The sequence below is a fragment of the Vanessa cardui genome, chromosome 15 (genome assembly GCF_905220365.1).
Source record: "Vanessa cardui chromosome 15, ilVanCard2.1, whole genome shotgun sequence".
In the NCBI taxonomy this organism is placed as follows: domain Eukaryota; kingdom Metazoa; phylum Arthropoda; class Insecta; order Lepidoptera; family Nymphalidae; genus Vanessa; species Vanessa cardui.
Genome location: NC_061137.1, coordinates 1,116,850 through 1,139,944, shown reverse-complemented (window position 1 = coordinate 1,139,944; position 23,095 = coordinate 1,116,850). Strand labels below are relative to the sequence as shown.

The following is a 23,095-nucleotide window of genomic DNA, read 5'->3' as shown; positions in this document are numbered from 1 at the left end:
ATCCAATTGTATTCCTGAGAACACCGTAGTATCAGCTACATCAAGACGGTCACCGTTTCAAGATATCTTATAATTATGCTTTCTAACATTGGGTAGGGTAAAAACTACACATTTTGTTTTTTGAGCATTCAAAACTAAATTAATTACTGTAAACCAATTGTGTATCTGTGATAATGCACTGTTCACGTCGTCATAGTCAGTTTTTTTTTGTCAACCTTTAAAATCTGTGAAGTGTCGTCAGCAAACAACACTATATCACAAATACCTTTAACATAGAAAGGAAGATCATTTATATATACCAGAAATAGAAAGGGACCCAAAATTGAACCTTGTACAATAGCCGAGTGATAGTGATCTTGAGGCATACAGTATTATTTGAGGTATAGGTGAGTACTATGTGGCTGCAAGCTACCAACTATAAAATGAAAGCACTGTTCCCAGTAAATTCATTTTATTATAAATACTATCATTTTATTATTGTAAATATGAAATTTGGTAGGTAGATTTTTATGACATACAGGAAAAATAAAACACAGGAGATAGCAAATACAACAACAAAATAACATATTATTTTTTAATCTATCATAATAGAGAGGACATAATTATTCCGATGAAGTTTTATGGGCAGAGCCACTTGTGCTAAGAGCGAAAATGAGAGACACGATCATATTTACGCAAACCAAATATAAATCCAATTTAGAAATTTTGAAATCGCCCAAGTTCTTCGCTGATCCTCCGTGAGATGTGTATAACAGTTGTCGGCGTAATCTAGGATAGGAAGCAAAAGATTCGTATTTACACATTATAACATATCGGGCATCCGTATATATGTATAAGTCTTACGAATATTGGAACAAACTAAACGTTGAACTGTTTGTACAGAACAGCGATAGTAAAAGAAAGAGACAACAAACCTAAAGCTGGCAACGTCGCACTTCCAAATACAGTCCATCCTGAGAGGACGCTAAATAATCGATGCCATAGGTAAATTATGATCGATATACATATCTAGGATGCCCCAAATGTATCATCATGGTTAGGGGTTCATAAAGGTTGGGCATGACTGAAAGATGAATATCGCGGAATTCTTTTTTATCAGAAAACAACGTATCCCAATGACCTGGAAATCAAAAACTAAGCAGTATTCATTAAGAAATGTTAATTAAAGTAAGGGGAACTTGGGGACGTCGTAATGATGCACCACGTGCATGACGCCAAAAATGTTGTAGGATGTATATATATATATATATATATATATATATATATTATAAATAATGATTATTGGAAACATTAATTAAAAACAATGCAATTAGTTCGCATAGAATCAGATTTTTCGACAGATTTCTTACAGTCACCATGGAATATTCGGTCAATGCAAGCAAGTCCAAGAAGAATGTGCGGGTTCGATCCCCGCACTCTGAACTAAAATTTTATTATTTTTAAAGGACTATATTTAAAAAATATATATATATATATATATATTATAATTATTAAAATTTAATTTCTAACAACTATGCATTTATTTTTTCAGAATTAAGAAAATCGAAAAAAAATAACACGGAAGCTATTTCTATTACGTTAGAGTTTAATTTTATCAATTTTGTTTATAATAGGAAATATAGTTATGTATGGATGAAATTTAATAATAAAAAAAATAAATAAATACAAATTAGCACATCACATGAATATTTAGTGGTGCTTGCCTGGGTTTGAACCCGCAATAAGATGCGCGCGTTCTACCCACTGGGCCATCTTGAAATTTGTAATTGTTGTGAACCAAAGAACTAAAATATTTAGAAGTATCATATACGTAATTTTTAAAGTACGTATTTTTTAAAGATTGGAAATAGTATCAATTGAAAAATTTTAGCTCGTAGCTTCAGTGAAAGTGGGTGAAATATTGATTGCAAGTATCCAAGATATTTTAATAACGAACGACGACGAACGAATAATTAAAAAAAATATTTTAATAAAAAAATTGAAACGAAATTTATTTGTTTTTTTGTTAAACCAAAAATAAATAAAAATATTTGAATTTAATTGAATCAGTTTTATTTCAAATATCAGTCAAAAACAATACAAATAATTCTAATATCCAAACTATTTTTATGAGATTTATGACTAAACCCACTGTGATTGACCGAGTTAACCAATAATTCTACTAAACCGACTTGACGATATTATTTTTATAGTAACTTTTTGATGCTGACTTTTTTAACTTAATTTTTTTTCTTTGTGTACCGATATTAGTAAAACGAACAAATTCTACGCTTTTTGTCAGTGTACAAATTACGAACAGTTCCAATTTTATTTAATAAATCGCTTAACAAACTTACAAAATTTAAAAATAGGTACGATTTAATATTTAGTATTACAACTAACATGAATTGATACAGTAAAAATTAAAGAAAAAAATGTTTAAATTAACTATTTTTTGTACATAAAATAATATTAATTTAAGTTTAATTAATTCAGTTTAATTTTATCATAATTTTTTAAATGACACAAAGAAATTAAAATAATTCTGTTGTCCTGTGTATTTTTATGAAATCTATGATTGATAGAATTGATAGAATTGACTTCGCTTCGCTTTCGCTCGGCGCGGCGCGCGGCGGTTCGGCGCCATCTATTGGAATATTCAGGCGTAACCTCGCCGCCTCGCTAAGCGTAGTGCGCGGGGGGACATGCCGTTTTTGTCGTTAGTGTAAGTGTGTGCGCGTGATTCTCAAGGGCAATTAGCTCCTGTAGTCCCCTTAATGGTAAGGCTTTATGTATGCCCGTATGGGCCGGTACGACCAAAACATGAGATACGCAGTACTGTTGTATTCTGGTTTGAAGGGCGAATGAGCCACTGTAACTACAGGTATGATATCTTAGTTCACAAGGTAAGTGGAATATTTGGAATATTTAATGTATCTGACAAAGATTTTCAGGGCAACGGTCTTCAGCTTTAATATGTGGTAGAACTTTGTGCAAGTTCACTTACCTATAAGTACCAACCACTCTTCAGGTACTCTACCATAAAAAAGCAATGATTGTTATATTGTTGTGTTTCGGTTTGAATATTGAATGTCCTAGTAGAAATACAAGCAAAAGGGTCATAACATCTTATTTACTAAGGTTTGTATCTTACTATATCTAACCTTACTATTGGTGGTATTATCGAGGTGAGGCTTTGATTATTGTCCTTACAGCGCCAATATCTATAGGCAGTGGTAACTATTTACCAATAGATGACCCATATAAATACCATTAAAACATCCCGAACTACATTTGAGCTAATGATTCAGTACAAATAACATTTTAGTTGCAATAGGCAAAACTTGTTTCTGCAATCAAAAACAAAAAAAATCCGGTCGTTTTGTTTCTTTTGGAAATGCAGCTTCATATCTGTTTAAAATACAATGACAATATTTTAAAATCTACACGCCCTGAAGAGCAGTAAGTATACAAACTCAACCGTTTGAGGGCGCAGATAGTTTATTTTCCCCGAACAAACTATCTACCCACTTTGATATTAGGACGGTCTTTCACGTGTTAATTAAAGCTATCTTCTGTAAAATCTGTCATAATATCTTATGGATATATATTTTTTATGGTATAGGTTGGCGGACGAGCATATAGGCCACCTGATGGTAAGTGGTCATCATCACCCATAGACAATGAAGCTGTAAGTAATATTAACTATTCCTTACATCGTCAATGTGCCACCAACCTTGGGAACGTTATGTCCCTTGTGCCTGTAGTTACACTGGCTCACTCACCCTTCAAACCGGAACACGACAATACTGAGTACTGTTATTATATTTATGTTATATTATACATATATAGGCGGTAACATAACTGATGAGTGGGTGGTACCTACCCAGACGGGCTTGCACGTCACAAGTATTTTTAATGGCAAATCAGCTCATCTATGCTATGCTGGTAATATGGTGCGCCAAATGTTGGAAAATATACAAAAAACTTCGGTGCTGATGTTGATGATATATTACAGTTAATTTCAATTCAATAGAGGAAATACAATACAGACAACTCGGGTGCTAGTTTAAGTGAATATTACGCTGTCGCACCAGGCATTCAAACCACTAGCGAGTTCCTAGAAGAAAAACTTTAACCTTTAACACAACTATACCAAGTACGTTGTTTGGCGGTAGAATATCTCATGATGATGTTTTCCAACCATATATTAATGTAAATTGAAGGCACGTAAATTGTTTAGCGATTATAAAAATATTCTTTAATCCTAATACATCTCAATATCGACAAAGATATTCTATTATTTCTAAGAGTTTTGAAATAGCACTGAACACTGATGCTCCAGCTTTAGTCTAGTTACAAACTTAAAATCGATTTCAAGCTGTTCCTTGAAGCACACGCCGGGACGGGATTCCCAGAGTACATTGAAAAGATTTGACAGTTACCTTCTTTGCATTACTCTTCCTCTCGTAAGCCGAGATGGCCCAGTGGTAAGAATAAGTACACTATGACCGATAATTGCAGATTCAAACCCAGACAGGCACCACTGACATTTCATGTATTTAATTGTTGTTTAAATTAATACACAAAGGAAAACCTCGTGAGAAATCCTGCATGTATCTAATTTCAACGAAATTCTGCCACATGTCAATCCACCAATCAGCATTGGAGCATAGCGTTGGAATATTTTCCTAACCTTCTTCACAAAAGGGAGAGGAGGCCTTAAATCAAAGGTGAGAAATTTACAGGCTGTATATTGTTATATGTTGATCAGATTTTTATCTCAGTCAACCAAAGAAACTCCTTCACGTACTGATTTTAAAATAGACTGAGTTACTTTAGCATTTATAATATTAGTACAGATATAATCTCGAATTTATAAGAATTCCTTGTAAATCTAAGAACTTTGGGTATCAGTTTTTTATTTAAAACCTGAAGAGGTCGTAGGTATCAAAAAAGGTCGTATATGATGTGGAATTTATTCAATCCGGTGTTTGTGTTTTTAAAAATGGAACAAAACCGTCGCTTCGCAGAAAATTTCGTCGCCTGTCAGAATGGATTAGAATATTAAACAGACCTGGTTTATGTCACAAAGGTCGCTGAAAAGGAGAATGAAATGAGCTGTATAAAAACGCGACGTAAGCCGTTACAGTACGGAATTTCATTCGAGATCTGTCTCTGATAAGTTTTAAGATAAAAGGCACTTAAACTGTTTAATTAAATGGAGCTTTAGCATTCTGAAATCGTGTTTGATTCTCTATGTCTGAGTTGCTACCTATTCATTAATATAATTAAATGGCAACATTACTGTTTAGGTAGGACGAGTACTTCAGCCTAATTATAAATATATTAAGTACGATTAATGATATACTTAATTATTCAGTGAAATTAATATAGTAGAAAAGTGGCATATCAACCTAGCTAGGTTTTTGCGAATCATCAATACAATAAAATGTTTAATGAATAAAGTCTTACTATGAGGATACTTTTAGAAAGATTTTTATATTATTTTACTAGCTGTGCCCGCGACTTGTGCTTGTTTTAACAAAAAATATATTTTTGTAGCCTCAGTTACTGCTTATTACATCAGCTATCTGCTTGTGAAAGTCCCGTCAAAATCAGTGCAGCCCTTCGAGATTCGGAACAAACAGACAAACAGACAAAATTGTAAAAATGTTTTTTAGATATTTTGTGTTTGATGATATATGTAGATATATGTATATGCATTTAGTAAACAAGACACAAACAGACACTCCAATTTTATTATATGCATAGATAAATAAGATAAAATTATTTATTAGATAAATATTAAAACTAGTTAATTCTTATAATGACAAGGATCTCTAGCATGAAATAATGCAATTGATTATTATTAAGATAACTTTGCAGTGAGGTAAATCATATAATCCGTCATTACAAACAGGTCTTTCATATAAAAAATACTAAGCAAAATGTTACCAAAACAACCTTTTAACAGTGCGTTTGTCCCTAAATAATGTTAACCTTCTAAATATCTGATATGCCACTTGGCATTCCGGGTCTCAACGGCCCTCGGGAATTAAATTGTGTCCGTAAAAAAGCCTGCCAGGGTTTATTTGCGAATTGATCCGATATTAGTGGGGTTTTTTCGATATTATATTACGAATATCTCGTTACTGTAGTCGTATATTATATTTGATATATTATTTATATTATTAGAAAGTAAATCATCAGTTATCGATGTTTTTTTATTGAATTTATTTAAGATAAGTAATTCGATTGGTTTTACTTTGATGTTGCGATATTATTGATATCTTATGATTTTATTACCAAGACGGAACGTGATAGTAACATATAATCTTAAGATATCGTTTTACTATTCTTGATTGATTCTGACGTCACGAACTATTTAATTTTTTAATTGTTAAAATTATGATAAGGGTAATTCATTTTTTTGTTAATATCAAAAATAAAAGACGTTCGAAAAACAAAAGGCGCAAGATCCTTATCATATTGTAAGCCTATAAGTTATTTCAAATATAATATTTATAAATAGTCATCAAAGGTTCTAGCTTCTAGCTTTTGAGTTATATTCAATAACAGAATTATATAAATGTATTGGATACTTTTTGGTTTGACATATTAATAAATAAAAGTAGGAGATTAATAAAATAATATTTGACATGGTAATTGTGAATCTGTGTTTAAATACGGAATATAGTCAAAGTCAAGTCAAAGACAAAGTCAAAAACCTTTATTCAAATGGAAGTGTTTACACGTTCTTATTGATTGTCGAGAATCTACCCCCGGTTCAGAATATAATACCACAGACCTGAGAAGAACCGGCGAAAGAAACTCAGCTGGATCTATTTTTTTTTTTATAATATCAATTTACAATATACAATAATAAACATATTTTTGTTATTGAAACAGCCTGGAGGCGATCATCTTCATTCCCAAGGTGTGCAGTCAACTAGAAAGTTATTAGTGTTATAATATCCTTTAGCACACAAACACTCTTTAACAATTCTTTTGAATTTTATAATTGAATATAATGGATGATTGTAACAAAAACTGTAAAAATAAATATTGTAAACTATATTAAATATTGTTAATTGTTTGATGTTCCTCTTTACTTGAAGCTGGTTCTTCAATATGCAACAGAAGAAACTTATTTGTATATTATGTTAACGCATCGAACTTGCGTGTGTTAGAAATACTTCTTTCTGCTAATACATTTATATTATAATTATATATTTAACAAACTCATATTTTTTTAGTGTATTTTTTTAAAAGTGTAATCGATTTTAGAACGTCATTGGTATGGCTGTATAAAATAATACAAAATGTTTTCTCACAAGAACGGTATATTAAAAAAAAAACAAAAGAGAGTCGCGCTTGAAACATTTAAAAATTATTCTAAAATTCGATTTGTTAACTTCAGGGCAATAATATTTTACAAAAATAAAACCAACAATAAATAAATACTATACATTTTACTGGCGTATTTATTACGTGTATCACTGGTCTAACCCAAATAATTAGTATAAATAGTTGGTCTCGCACGAAAATTCGCTTTTGTTCAAAAAGAATCAGAGTTTGTCGATAAGACTGTTCTTTTGATTAAGTTGTTTAATTCTTTTTCCTTATACAGTCCTAGTACCAGTCTCTAACAGGCCAGTAACTTTTTTTTCTGTTCTATAATACAAATCTTATTTATGATTTGTTTATATATACTTATATATTTTTAATTGAAATAATAATATTTAGTACGGTTTTGATATTAAAATACGTTTTTAAATTGAAATAACATTTATTAGTAAGATTATTGACTCGATTATCGACATTGTATTGTGACACTCTCTCTCGTGGTGTGGTGTGGCGAGCTGGTACTGCCTGGTACGGGAAAAAAAATGGCGGTTGATGATGAACGGGGAGTTAGGACAAGAGAAACGAATTTCTGATATTTGCTGTAAATATGATAATTAATATATGTAACAATGCGTTAATTAATATAGTGGTATAATTTAATGTTATTTGAGTTTTATTTTACTTAAATCACAACAATTTAGTAAATTGCAATCAAGAATTTTCTTAGCTTTATCCTAGAGCTCTTCAAAATGAGATCATAACCAATTTCTATACGCAGCTATCGTTCCACAATTACTGGGACGCAAGATCGAGAATCCTCAAATTTAATTCGTATTTCAATTTCATTAAAATAATCCCGAAAAAAATTTCAAGATCCAAGATGATAAAAAAATACACCAGGAGCTTTATTTCAAAGTGATTCACTGTAAGATTATGACATGGATATAACCAAAATGTACATATTAAGCAGTAACAATATCCGTTGTCTAACTTTTGTAACTATTGCTAACAATGAGCTGAGTCTTCCTGTTGGGGACGATAAATGGGATCACTGGATCCAATGAGATTTCCAAATTAATTTTACCCATGGTTAATGATTATTGTAAAAGTATTATAGATTATGATCATATTTCCACGTGCTTGTCTTTATAATAGCGTTGATATGAATGGTGCCGATTTTGACGAATTTAGATAATATTATTTCATTGCGATACTAAAGTAACCTTATACTCACTATTCTAGTGACTTAATAGAAGGCCACAGATTCAAAATAAAAAAAGTAAAGTAACGGTTTTGTAAAGTTCTCACTGCTGGGCTAAAGCCTTTCCCATCAAGGAGAGGCTTTGGAACATATTCCACCACGCTATTCCAATGCGGGTTGGTGGCAAGCACATGTGGCAGAATTTCGATGAAATTAGACAAATGCAGGTTTCCTTACGATGTTCAACCGCCGAGCACGATGTTTCAACGCCACAAATCATCGTTTAAGATGCACGCGTTCTAACCACTGGGCCATCTCAGCTTTTAAGTGCCTGGGTTCAAATCAGGTCGGATAAAAAGTAATAACGTGTTTATTTGGTATATAGATTTTTAAAAGGCACTAAAAGGCTATGTTTGCGGATACACAAGTCCTGCATAGTTGATGAAGGACTAACTTTGATATTTGCTACCGTAGTCGAAATCGTATGATATTGTAAGTGATGTTGATGAATATTTAAAAAAAAACGGTCAGGATGTTATTATTATTTTTAGGGTATTATTATCTTTTGATTATAATATTTAAGAATTCTGAGTTGGTAAAGTAACTGCAATATATAAATCTTTGCTATAAAGTTCTAACAGAGAGAAAAAACATGTTAATTCTTTATGTCGTTAAAGGATACTTATTGATTAAGGCTGATAAAGGCTTCCACTAGTTGCAACGGTTGTATCTGTTAAGATGGATTTTTATTGCCATATAAAAATATCAATAAACATGACAATTGACTAAAGAGGTTTATTAAATAAAATTAACCTTAAATTGTACTTGCATGGTAATAAATTTCAGAAGACCAATTCAGCTTAATTTATGTGTACACGGCATGTGACCCACATAATGTAGTTTGTATTAAATCAATGTCTTTGAGAGAATAAATTGTTTATGTTATACATAATATGGTTTGTTTACATTCTGGTATATTTAAATATTATCGTATAAACCTCTTTGTTGTTTTTACTTTAAACTAAATTCCAAATTTTAGATATTATTTGTTTTGTAAACTGGCAATAAATACTTAAATAGGAGCCCTCGAAGTTTAGTTAAGCCCGCGTTTATTTGAAATATTTCTTAGGAATTTCGAAATGTATGAGAGGTTTTGATTTGGTTTAATTTCAACTGCAAATCACTTTAGGTAAATTTATTTTATTTGAGTTTGCAATATAGCAATTTATTTACGTTTTTTGTTTACCTACGTTTTTTTTTATTTTTACGTACGCTCCGACCGACCATTAACATTTTTCCGTTTTTTTTTTAAATTAGCCTTTAGGTATTCAGGTTTTTGAAACAAGCGAATATGCAATGAATTAAATATTGTTCTTTTTTTAAATTACTTTAGATATCCTTCCATTTTCAAAATCAAATTAAAAATATGTTGATGGAAAATCTTAGCATCAAAATACCTCCAAGATCGAAGTAAAATTATCGTTAAACAAACGAAAAAGGCACGAATATCCGTTTGTGATCTTTTTAAAAAATATTTCATATTCGTACTGTCAGTCTTTATTATACGTATATGAATATTCCCTTTACAATTTTTCGACATAACATTTACAAAGTCACACGCGGAGGGCCTTTGTGCCGGAAGCAATTAATTCTCGCAAAATGTCCACGCAGACATGCCGCGGGTTAAACGCGGGTACCAGGTAGGTTTTGTTAATTGTCCGAGGTATTTACTAACGTTTCATATTATTTCAATAATTTGTTATAATTAAATATAATCCTTATATAATTTTTCATTTTTATGTGTGGATTTTCAAAGGGCTTTGTAATGGTTAACTTATCAAACTCAATACAAAGTAAATCCTTTAAATGGCTGTCTTGAGGATAAACTTATTGCACCACGTTGCTCCAATACGTTCTGTGGCAAAATGGTCTTAAAGAGGATGGGATATTCACGGCTGATGTAGTTATATAATGTAATAATTAATATCGAATAATGCCCCAGAAAAGACGTTTTTGATCAATAGTAATGAATTGTTTATTTATGTATACAGTAGGACTGGAAAGTAGTGTTGGATATCGATTGTATACTATCGAAAGACTATCGATAGACTACCGATACTCATAAATGCCCCCTGTATAATAAGCAATTCAGAGTGATATGCAGAAACTTGGGTATAGGGAAAACAGGGGTTCTGTTGCTAATAGAGTGATCTCTTGCGAACAAGTCTAGCATAAGGACTAAATAAAGCTGTATGGGTATGTTTGTTTCAGAATAAATACATCCCATTAAAGTAAAAAATATTTGTCTTAAATTTTCGCGATTACACATCCCGTAGACTCTACCCGTGACCACGAACGCTGTAAAGTGCTTGAAACGTCGGGATGTTAAAAATAATTAATATACGCGATTCAAATCCGTTATAACTAGTTTCATTTTAAAAATATTTATTCAGGAAAAATCGTTTATAAAATATGAAACCAAAAGTAACTTCAATTTATTAATGATAAAAAACTGGTCAAATGCGATTAGGATTCGCGCTCGAAGAGTTTCTTACCATTATCCATAAAAACCGCAAAGATGCTGCAACAGAAATTTGCTGAAAATATTAAGTCTTTTTTTTTGGTGACAGGCGGACGGTCAGAGCTTTACCCTTTGGGTACGGATGTCTAAAAATCTTCAAAAGGGCTATCTTCTAGTGATTTAAAGGATTTGATTACATCATATAATCATTCTATATTTACTTTTTGAATCACGGGAAACACACTCTTCCAAATACGAGACTACGGAATGCCGTTATGAGTTTTTGTACAGAGTTTTCCTGTTACACTAGACTAACGAAGGTTTTATTGTTCCTAGCCTAGCCTAGGATCTAGCCGACCAATTAAAATAATATCTTGCTATGTATAAAAACCTCTTTACTTTGTATTTATCAATAATAGAATATTTGAATACTAAATATTAATAAGACGTCGGTAATCTTTGTTAAGTGTCTTCAAAGTTACCGAAGTGTTCGTTAGTCGACAAAGGCGGCTTTGAAATATAAAGTTTGGCTTCATAATAACAGTAACTGCTTTAAACAAAAACTAAGATGTATAAAACTTTCATAATAATAACGATAAATGAGGATAGGCCTTTTAATTATTTAGTACGCTCTTAGGGAATAGAAAATTCAATAGAATGAAAAGTTACTGCTACGAGAAGTCATTTCAAAACATGCAAATATGTCTTAGTACAAAATACTATTTAATGGTATATATTATTTATCACAGATGGCTCAGTGGTTAGAACACGTGCATATTAGCTGATGATTTAAAGTTCAAAACCAGTCAAACACAACAGTATTTTCTTTGCATCGTCTTAATTTGTGTTTATAAATGAAAGAATGTGTGAGAATCTGTTTGTGCTTAATTTAAACAATTTTTCAAATAATTTTGTATGTAAATATGTATATATTGTTTATTTTTATATGGGATTAATCTAACCAACTAAAGAGATTACAACCCCAATTAATATACAAAAGGATTAACAACATTAAATGCTTAAATATATATATACAAATATGAAACTAGTTACTGTATAAATCTTGACCGCGTGGAATGGTGGCAAGAATGCTAGCAGCATTTCCCCGTTGAATCGCAATTCCGATCCTCTGGGCAAAAAACGAACCAGCCCTCTTGTCACCAGTGGAGGCAATGAGGCGAGGTGTTATACTTTTGATGAAGCTTTTTGCTCCACTACTCCAAGGGCCAAGCGTTTCAACAGCAAATGGAACAAAAAAGTAATTAGATATAATACACGAATATTTAGTTATTTTTATGGGATATATTGAAACACATGTACTTAATTAACATATAATTCTAATGTTATATGTGAAAATGAGGAACTAATTTTTCTCATCTCTTCCAAAACGACGGTAGATTTACATGTATCACATAAAATAACGATTCAATACTGCTTATAAGATCCTTATTAGATAAGATTTATCTTAAGATACTGCTCAAGGTACATTGCGTTTGCTTGTGAAACAATTTGGCGAAGTTGTACGTTCGCATATGATTACCAAAGAGGAAGTTCGCAACCTCAAACTTCTAAGATCACGTGTACAATAAGTTAGAGTATTGTCTAAGTGAATACGTGGTTAAATTTTAACAAATGTTATAATAAACTGATGGTAAAATATATTAGCTTTATTGGTGTTATTTGTGAAATTGTAGTTTATAATTTATATATATGTATATATACGTTAGGAACTGGTTTTCCTTTAATTTTAATTTTATTGATAAATAAAATGGATGTGGATGGATAACGATGGATACGAATAAAATAACGATGGATGGTTTGTGTGAAAGATGATATGGTTAGAAATAATGTTACTTGTGAGAGAATTTGAGTTTGAGTTTGAGTTTATAATTTCTGACAGAGAAGAATGGAAGGAGAAGACATGCAGCGCCGACCCCAAATCAAATTGGGATAAAGGCAGGAGGATGATGACGATGATGATAAAATTGGAGCAAAAATAATAATTTATCATTGACTTGTGTGAATGACAATATCATAAAAAACTTTCAAAACAAATACAACATCCTTTCACACAGTATTTACGTGACTTTAGTGTGAAATAAGGGCTCATTCTGAGGTTACTTCATCGAACTAACTCTTCGCTAACGTCCAAGTAAAAGTCACGAAGCTAAGTCGTAATTGATGTTATTACCGACCAAATCAGCAAAAATGTTTACGTATAAATCTTTATTTAAGTACATTATACATGAGTTTGTGTGGTATCAGAGAAAACAATGTTATGTATCGTGGATTATAGTCGTGTTCGTGGGTCGTCTAACGATGTTCTTTGTTCTAAAGTAACTCCGCTGAGAGTTGTTTGTTGGTGTATTGTGAGGCTTTAACATCAAGGAAGACTCAATTTATCGTATAGTGAAATATAGAAGTAGAAAGCAGACGATATACTTTATAATCAAATCTCAAGTACTAGTCAAGACGACCTCCATTTGACGACCTCCATGGTCGAGTGGTGTGTACGTCGGTTTTCATGGGTACGCCACTTTGAGGTCCCCGGTTCGATTCCCGGCCGAGTCGATGTAGATTACCATTAGTTTTCTATGTTGTCTTGGGTCTGGGTGTTTGTGGTACCGTCGTTACTTCTGATTTTCCATAACACAAGTGCTTCAGCTACTTACATTGGGATCAGAGTAATGTATGTGATGTTGTCTCATATTTTAAAAGAACGATAAATAGAAGAAAATGAAAGACTTTATTTAGGACACGGCACAATTAAAAAAGGAGTAAGCACCTGATAAAAATAAAAAAGTTTAAGAAATTATAATAAAGAGAAGAAAAAATATAGATTTGAGAAATCGTGTACCATTCCGCCGAGTTAGACACCAAAACCTAACGCTACTATACAATTTATATAAACTTAAAAAATAACAATATTTATATTTAATGCACGGCCACTTAACTTCGGAATCAGCATTCCGAAAAATGCCGGATGGTTAATCCTAAAATAATTTTAAGAATTTATCGTCTTAAGGATTTGCACTGAACTTCTGAATTGACCTACTCATGAGCTAGTCAACAGTGACTATCAAGTATATTTTCTTCAAGTTTTTTCAAAATCATTTTCTAATGACTTCAAAGACTTCAAAAATCCAGATTCGAATCCAAAATCCTTTTTCGATATTATTTTCTAATTACTTCAATAACTTTAGGTCTTCCAGATTCGAATCCAAAATCCTTTTTCGAAATAATTTTCTAATGCCTTCAAAACCTTTAGGTGTTCTAGATTCGAACCAACCATTGTTTAAAGCCCACTTATCCGTTTTCATATCAGTTGCCATGTAATGTATGGTAAGCCGTTGCTGCAAAATTATCAGATGTCATATATGAAGGTAATTTAAGGTGGGGGTGACTTCAAAGGGATTTGTTTGCGTAGGAAACGGAGCCCATTAGGATTATCTGTCCCTGTCAAAGGTACAATAATGGCAAATACGAACAAAAAGTTTTATTTGCTGTACACCGTTATTAAAACTTTAGAAGGCTCAAATATATTTTCGAACGATTTCTCAATACAGTACCTTAGTAACATAAAATATGCCGTATATACAATGTCACATCAAAAATTTATTATATTATTATAAGAATCAGTAGTGATAATTTATTAAAAAAAAAAAAAACAATCTACCGACAAAACACGCTTATTTTATGTTTTATCGAAATAAAGAATTTAACCATAACTTTTATTACACTAAATGGCTGACAATAATAACAATTAGCGAAATACTAATTATCTAACGTGCTGACAGCATGACGACCGTCTAGCGCGAGATGATAATTAGGCTCCAGTTTTGTTTTTTTTTATGTGTGAAGTATTGCTGTTGGCCCTACTGGCCTTTACAGCGTCACCGGTCTTTCGGGCGAGAACTAATGTTGCCCTGAGGTTGAGCGCGGGGCTCGAATTTAGATTTGAAGTTCGTCCTGAGGGTGTCTCCTATGAGATCGCACCTCGGCTCAGAACGAAGTCGGTGGGGAGTAAATCTAAGCACTGAGTGGATTTACTGACGTCTCGGCCGCTTCAGAGTCGTCGCTAATCTGGGTAGCTCCAGTCTTGGATGGTGTGGTAGGGATGACACTCCTTACATTATATTAATTTTCTGTATTAATATTATAACTGTACAAGGAACTCTGTCTCTCTGTCGCTTTCACGACCAAACCGTTGAACCGTATTTAATGAAATTTGGTATGAAGCGAACTTGAATTTCAAGACAGGACTAGACAGAACAGGATAGGCTACGAGGGAAGTCGCGGGCGTAAACAAGCGTAAAATAAAACTACCTATATCACAATATATAGAATAAGACCAAACCAAAAGAACATTGAAACAAATACCTCAAAAGTCGATATTGGTTCTTCTGGTTTTGATAATGTCCATGTACATTAGTGATCACATAACATTATATTACGGTCCGGTCAATGGCTCGCAAAGACAAACAAAAAAGGTCATGATTATATTTTATGTAAAACAATATTACATTGTTAATAATTTGTGTTTATAATTAATCTCTTAGTCGGCGTTGAAGGAAAACATCGTAACGAAACCTGTAAGTGTCTAATTTCATAAAAAGTCTGCCACATGTGTATTCTACCTGCATTGGAACAGCTTGGTGGTGTTCCAAACCTGCTCCTAAACTTACAGGAAACTTACAGGCTGTTGTTGTTATTGTTGTAATATTCGTACAACAATTATTAACGTACTTTCTAATTTCACCCAAATCAGTAATATAGACCTATTCACTCACACAAGCGCCCGTCTTGAGTTTTATAATAAGAACGAGTTATTTAATTAGTTCATGAACTGTTTTAGTAAGATCTACGTACTTTACCGTAATTGGATTAGTCTTGAACTTACATTCAACTCATCTATAGGTAAGTATAATGCTTCTATATTGAATGAAGTAAATATAATTAGGAACTTAAAAATACACGCTACTACTCAAGTCCATCCTGCTTTCACACGGGTGGATATTATTCTTCTTATGTTTTTACCTTTTATTTTTATTATACGTATCTTAATGGAGAGGGGGGGGGGTGTCTGTTAGGCAGAGTTTTCGATATAAAATCACTTTGTCTATTAGTGAAAACCAAATGAAAATTCATTCAGAAGTTGTGGAGTTTATCGCGAACATGCAGATGGACGCACCTTGTGTATGTATGATAAATATAACAAACGGTTAAAGTATTGGGCATTGAAACTGAAAAAAGTGAAGTCTATTTTCATAACGAGTTTCACACTACAAAATGAATAACGTTACGTCAACTTTGTACTCAACTTGGACTTACATAATTGATTCTTATCACAACCTACTTGGTGGCACGGCTTTGTGCAAGCCACTCATCAGTTATTCTACCATCCAATAACACTACTCAGTATTGTTGTGCTCCGGTTTGAAGGGTGAGTGAGTCAGTGTAACAGTGTACAGGCACAAGGGATATAACACCTTAGTTCCCAAGGTTGGTGGCACATTGACGATGTAAGGAATAGTTAATATTTCTTACAGCGTCATTGTCTATGGGTAATGGTTACCACTACACGCCAAGCTATACCATAAAAAAAACATTATTATGATGTCGTCCTGAACGACATCATTCGTCTGCGGCGATTCCAAGAGAGATAAGCCCTCTACATAGTATATATTATAGTTCGTACGTATGTCCGCAAACACAGGTGTCCTCATTAATCCTGCACCCTCATAATCCAATGGGACGGCAAATCTGACACTTCCGGAAAGATTTCAAGATACGGACACACTTCAACTGAAATAAATAAAATAAAGAGGAGTCTGAACTCCTCTAGAAACAGTCTAAATTTTTTTAAAGAAAAACCAAATAACTTTTTTGTCTTACCACTATAGTTATAAATACGTCAACACAAATACAGAAATGTACTGGAACGTCTTACACAAAGGTTTTTGCTATAATATACTAGTGACGCGCCCTGGTTTTGCACGGTTGCAATGCTGATACTAAATATACTGCAGACAGTCTCATGAAAAACTGTGAATGCAATTCACAGTTTTTCAGTCATTCTCTATTATATTGTATTATACATATAAAAGTTCCTCTTAATAATAATAATATTAATAATATTTATTTGCCAAGAACAGTAATACAGAAGATATATGAAACATACAGAGTAGGTACTTAGAAAAACATTAACAACATAGTAGATTAATGACCCCCCATTCTAGGAAAATCCTGTGTTATGGGGACATATAAAAGGGACACACACTCTTGAATCAACGTATTTATTAAAAAAAACACGCATCGTATCTATTAAAAAAACAAGCTCCAAAATCCGTTGTGTAATTCAATAATACAGTAAAAAGATCTAAGCATACATAAGGACAGACAGAGGTAAGCGAGTTTGTTATATGCTATGTAATAATGAAGCTATGAATTACTCAATGAACAATGTATTATATTTTTACAGCGAATGACTCTTATCCTCTTCATCGTCAAAGCATGAGTAATGTTACTTGAATACAACGTGTAACCAATCCTAGCCGCAGTTGAATGGATTGATAATAATGCATGTGGCTCGAAGACAGGACATTTTAAATTTAGTAGCAATAATAAAGACATAATAATACTTTTTAAATCTATACATATAATAAAATTGTAAGGTTTTTAATATTAAAGTAATCGCTTTTTATTAAATGCGTATGTACTGCGTATGTAATAAACATATACTGTGTATACATACATACCAAAATATATTTTTTTACAATTTTTGCCTGTTTATTTATCTGTTTGTTATGCCTAATCTCTGGAACTGTATCGATTTTGACGGGTTTTCTTTTCGTTTATTTATCGATTTTGGCAGATAGCTGATGCTATAAAGCCTAAGTTAAAGGCTACTCTTATTTTAGAGCTATATATAAAATAAAGTTACGCTGCAATATCCAAATACCTTATCATACTGTGCATAATTAAAATCAAAATATGTATATTCAAAAGTTGTTTTAGGAATTACGAAGCCTATGATAGATTCTGTTTTAATTTGATTTGATTATAGGATGTAAGTCACTCATTTAAAATGATGAAATTTATATGAAATTTTAAATATTAAATAGTATATATTAGTTGAATTTAGTAACAATTTAGTAAATTGCAACCAAGAATCCTCTTTAATTTTCTGCATATTTACGGCTCTTCAAATTGATAACCAAACAAACTATATCCGATTCTTTAAATGCACTTGGTAGGATAGGGCTTTGTGCAAGCCCGTCTGGGTAGATACCATTCACTCATCACCGCCAAACAACAGTCCTTGGTATTGTTGTGTTACGGTTTGAAGGGTGAGTGAGCCAGTGTAACTACAGGTACAAGGGATATAACATCTTAGTTCGCATGCGGTTGGTGGCGCATTGGCAATGAAAGGAATAGTTAATGTTTCTTACAGCGCCATTGTCTATGGGCGGTGATGACCACTTTTCATCAGGTGGAACATATGGTAGTCCGCTAACCATTAGAATAAAAAAAATGCAGCCATCGACCCATAATCACTGGGACAAAAAATATTTTTTTAAAAAAATAACACCGACTTCAAAGTGATCACTAAAAGAGTAATAAAATAATTTAAACACGTATTATTGAAATCGGCCGATCGTATGTAAATATTTCTTCATTTTGTTTTTCACTCGAAATCGGCCGACTTTCAGACAAAAAAAGAATTTTTAAAATCGGTCCACGCGTCTTCGAGAAATCTGGGATCATACATAAAAAAAAAGATTCCGACGAAGTGATAACCTCCTCCTTTTTTGAAGTCGGTTAAAAATCCTCTTACGTATTATATAAGATTGTATTTACAGACACAACGAATATAAAAATATTTCATATTTATTATTATATATAATACACTTTATTGCATTGAGAAATTTTACATCGTATTTTTATACATGAAATTTTTGTTTACAATGTCGGTTTCTTAAATCGTTCATATTTTATTTTGAGTTTTTACGTGAATATGAGGTTGATCAATTAATTAAATAAGGTTGTCGTGACGTTGTCATACGTAAATGTCCGTATGAGGTCAATCGTAATGACAAATGCTATTAGTACAGTTCATTATGTTTTAAACATAAACTAATTACGGAGTGTCAAATTTTCCACGAGATAACGCATTCCAACGTCAGCAATTCGCTTTTAATTGGGTTGCACTGACAGCATATCAAATGATAATCTATTTGTTTATTTTATTGGTTGAACAGGCCAATTGGCCGTTTTTATTGGCGATGTGAGAAATATTTACCACTTCGTCCATCGCCAATAGACAACCAACGTTGGGCACTAATTAGACAAATATCCACCATAACTTCCATTGCGGATTGTGTACCAACCTTGGGTACCAAGTTGTGTCTTTTGGCTCCAATTATACTGGCTTAAGCATCCTTCACGTTAGAGCATAGTTATACTAAGAAAGAGTTTGATTTCGAGTTAGAACAAAGAAACTTTGCCGTATTTATAGTTTATTTTTGGATACTATATACTATGCTATATTATAGCTTCACGATAGTAGCCTTAAAAGCGAAACGTATTATAGTAAAGTAATAAGAGGCAGGCATGTTAATGTTTAATCCTAAGTACGACTAGGCTTGAAATAACGGTAATTAAATCAGTCAAGTTTTAGAATAGTCATTCATTTCATTAAAAAGTGTTCAAAAGTACGTGCAAAACCTATTTGATTAAAGTATATTTTTATTTTGATACTAAATATTCCGTGTGAATTAAGACATTGCGAAAATATTTAAATAATACAATGTTAAACCGTATATAATAGGAAGACAGGGAGAGAACTTTACTTGGTGGTAGGGCTTTGTGCAAGCCCGTCTGAGTAGGTACCACCCACTCATCAGTTATTCTACCGCCAAACAACAGTACTCGGTATTGTTGTGTTCCGGTTTGAAGGGTGAGTGAGCCAGTGTAACTACAGGCACAAGGGACATAATATCTTAGTACCCAAGGTTGGTGGCGCATTGACGATTTAAGGAATACTTAATATTTCTTACAGCGTCATTGTCTATGGGTAATGGTGACCACTTACCATCAGGTGGCCCATATGCTCGTCCGTCAACCTATACCATAAAAAAAAAGAAAGAAAAGGGAGGAAAAGTTCATTTGGAGACATAACGCATTTTCCTTACGAGACGATTACTGCCTTTACCCTAAGCCTTGTAAAAGAACTTCGTCCCAAAATATTATATATAAAAATATACATATTGTTTTTTATATTATTTGTGTAATCATTACCACACAGCTGTAAAGGTTAGATAGATATACAGCCTCTAAATTACCCACTGCTGGGCTAAGGCAATTCACTTGTGGCAGAATTAAAAAAAAATAGACATATGTAGGTTTCCTCGCGATCTTTTCCTCCACTAACGGGCTCAAGATGAATTATAAGCACAATTTAGCACACGAAAATTCAGTGGCGCTTGCCTGGGTTTGAACCTGTAATAATCGGTTAAGATATACACGTTCTAACCAATGGGCCATCTCGGCTCTCCTCGCTAAGGTTATTAATAGATTTTTAAGTTAATTATGCAGCCGATGGATTATCGCTAGCTTGATTATAAAACCTAAAGTACTCACTTAACAAATAAAATAATTCCTGTTGTCTCAATTTGCCGGAAGATTCCTTTCCAGGATGCCATTATGCAGTACTGCTGCTTGGCGGTGAGAGGTGAGCGTGGATCTGATGGTGGCGGTGGTCGGTCCAACGGATCGTGTGCGAACTCAGAGGCAGCGAGTTGGGATAATTTGCAACCCATTTTTTCACAAATTAATTAATAATTGTTATTATTACTTTTATTTTATTATCACTCTCACTTTTTAAAATTATTTTATTTTGCCAATGATTTCACTTCATTCACTTCACTATATTAATACAATTTTAATAACTTGTATTTAAATATGTTCTATTCTGTAACTCACTTCGTATCCCACGCGTGAAATGTTTAAAACTATTTATCGATTCTATGATACATGTATCCTTTAAATGTGATAATTAATGTAGCTAATACTTTATATTACGCTCTTGACACTTATGAGCTTCTGCGAAGATTTTCTACTTTGTTTTCAGAGAATAGGTCTAATGTTTTTCTTTAACACATCACTCGTATAACTTAAAAATATTAATTATATAAATTTATTAAACTCGACTTTGTGGTACTTTTTTTGGACTAGTGAAGCGACCAGAGTATGTTCAGTTACTGTGTGCACCAGCGAATGTGCGTAGTGATGTGAAAGTTGTTAAGTGAATTATGGAAGTGTCGATAAAAAATTGTTAAAGTATTTATCGTAAATTGCGTCCGTTTACGCTTGGTGTTATTTGAAAGTATGTTTTTTTTTTCTTTAAGTAATTTTATGATATAATGATATATTGGTTCGTTGGTAATTATTAACTATTACTAATAACAGCGTATTAAGGAACTTTTTCAAATAATTACCTGTATAAATATTATAAACGCAAAAATGTGACCGTCTGATGTTTATTATGCTTTTATGGGCAAACTAATGTAGCATATTTGATTAAATTCGGTATGAATTAAGCTTTAGTAAGGAATAATTTTTTAAAGGGTCACAGATTCAACCTTTTAAATAGGAGCAACCACGGGCAAGAATTAGTTTTATGTGTGAAATAAATAATTCTTGAAACGGTGTAGAACTAGTTGCGCGTAATTTGTAGTTTTATTTATGAATTGTAAAAAACGGAATATTCCAAATTTTCTTACCGGTTATTATAGGAAAAATCAACTTCCCAGAGAGTGTTTACGCTTAACGATTCAACAGTACTTGAAATTTTGTATTTCAATAAAAAACATTTCGTTATGATTTCGTTAAAATAAATTTCCTTCTCTTCTCTCAAGCAATATGAATATATTTCTTTTTTATTTGCATATTTTTATACAGTTTTGTATTAGTATACAGTGCAAATAAACCATTATTTTTACGTGCTTGGAGTGCGGAGTTTGCAAGCGTTGTATGTTTAAAGTATTTTAATTTTATGAAATTAGTTTAGTTTCGAGATTGTTCACAAGCAAAACTCCTTTATAATATATATTTTAACGACCTCTGTGGTACGAGTCCGAGTAGTGTGTACACCGGTTTTCATGGGTACTCCTCTCTGATGTCCTGGGTTCGATTCCCGACCGAGTCGATGTAGAAAAAGTTCACAGTTTTCTATGTTGTCTTGGGTCTGGGTGTTTGTGGTACAGTCGTTACTTCTGATTTTCCATAACACAAATGATTTAGCTACTTACATTGGGATCAGAGTAATGTATGTTATGTTGTCCAATATTATATTTGTATGATTATTGTTGCGCCATGTAAAACAGTGAACATTATATTAAAAAAAAAAAACAATATTGATACCTTAACACTCACAATTAATTTCAAAAATAAATTGATTAAAAATATGTATATGTATGCGGCACAGTTTATTTGAACGCGACTTTTTGGATGCGAGCACGGACTGATATCGAAATAATATGCCTTAAGGTTGTGATGAAACTGTTAATACGTTATAAATTTAGTATAAATAGTTTCAGTGATCTTGAGAAACTGGCTCTGAGTGTCACAACTTATACTTATACATAGTATAAAACAAAATTTCGCTTTCTCTGTCCCTATGTATGCTTAAATCTTTAAAACTATACAACGGATTTTGATGCGGTTTTTTAATGGATATAGTGATTCAAAATAAAGGTTTTTGTATATAACTCATGGACATAATATTAAAGAAACACTGATGACTTTAGAAGTTTGTAATGTGATGTCGTAAATAAACAGATTCTGTAGTATTTTGAGTACCTACTAGTAGTGCACCCCTGCGAAGCCGGGTCGGGTCGCTCGTCTGAATATAAAATGATATTGCTTACTAGCTTTATATGTTTACCTTTATAAATAAACATCAGTTATTCTATTTCGTCTCGGGTTCAACGACCTCTTGTATGAATGGTAAGAAAATATGAAACATTTCATTGATTTATTTT

General features: G+C 32.4%; 1 protein-coding gene across 1 annotated transcript in view; it reads right to left on the bottom strand.

Annotated features, from left to right (window-relative positions):
* The window catches only part of LOC124535626 (neuroglobin-like), a 37,528-nt gene extending 16,195 nt beyond the window's left edge, over positions 1 to 21,333 (bottom strand). The window contains exon 1 of the mRNA XM_047111900.1: positions 20,694 to 21,333. Within this exon, the coding sequence (XP_046967856.1) occupies positions 20,694 to 20,872 (179 nt within the window). The 5' untranslated portion in view covers positions 20,873 to 21,333. The remainder of the gene's footprint in view (positions 1 to 20,693) is intronic.
* Positions 21,334 to 23,095: the final 1,762 nt, after the last annotated feature.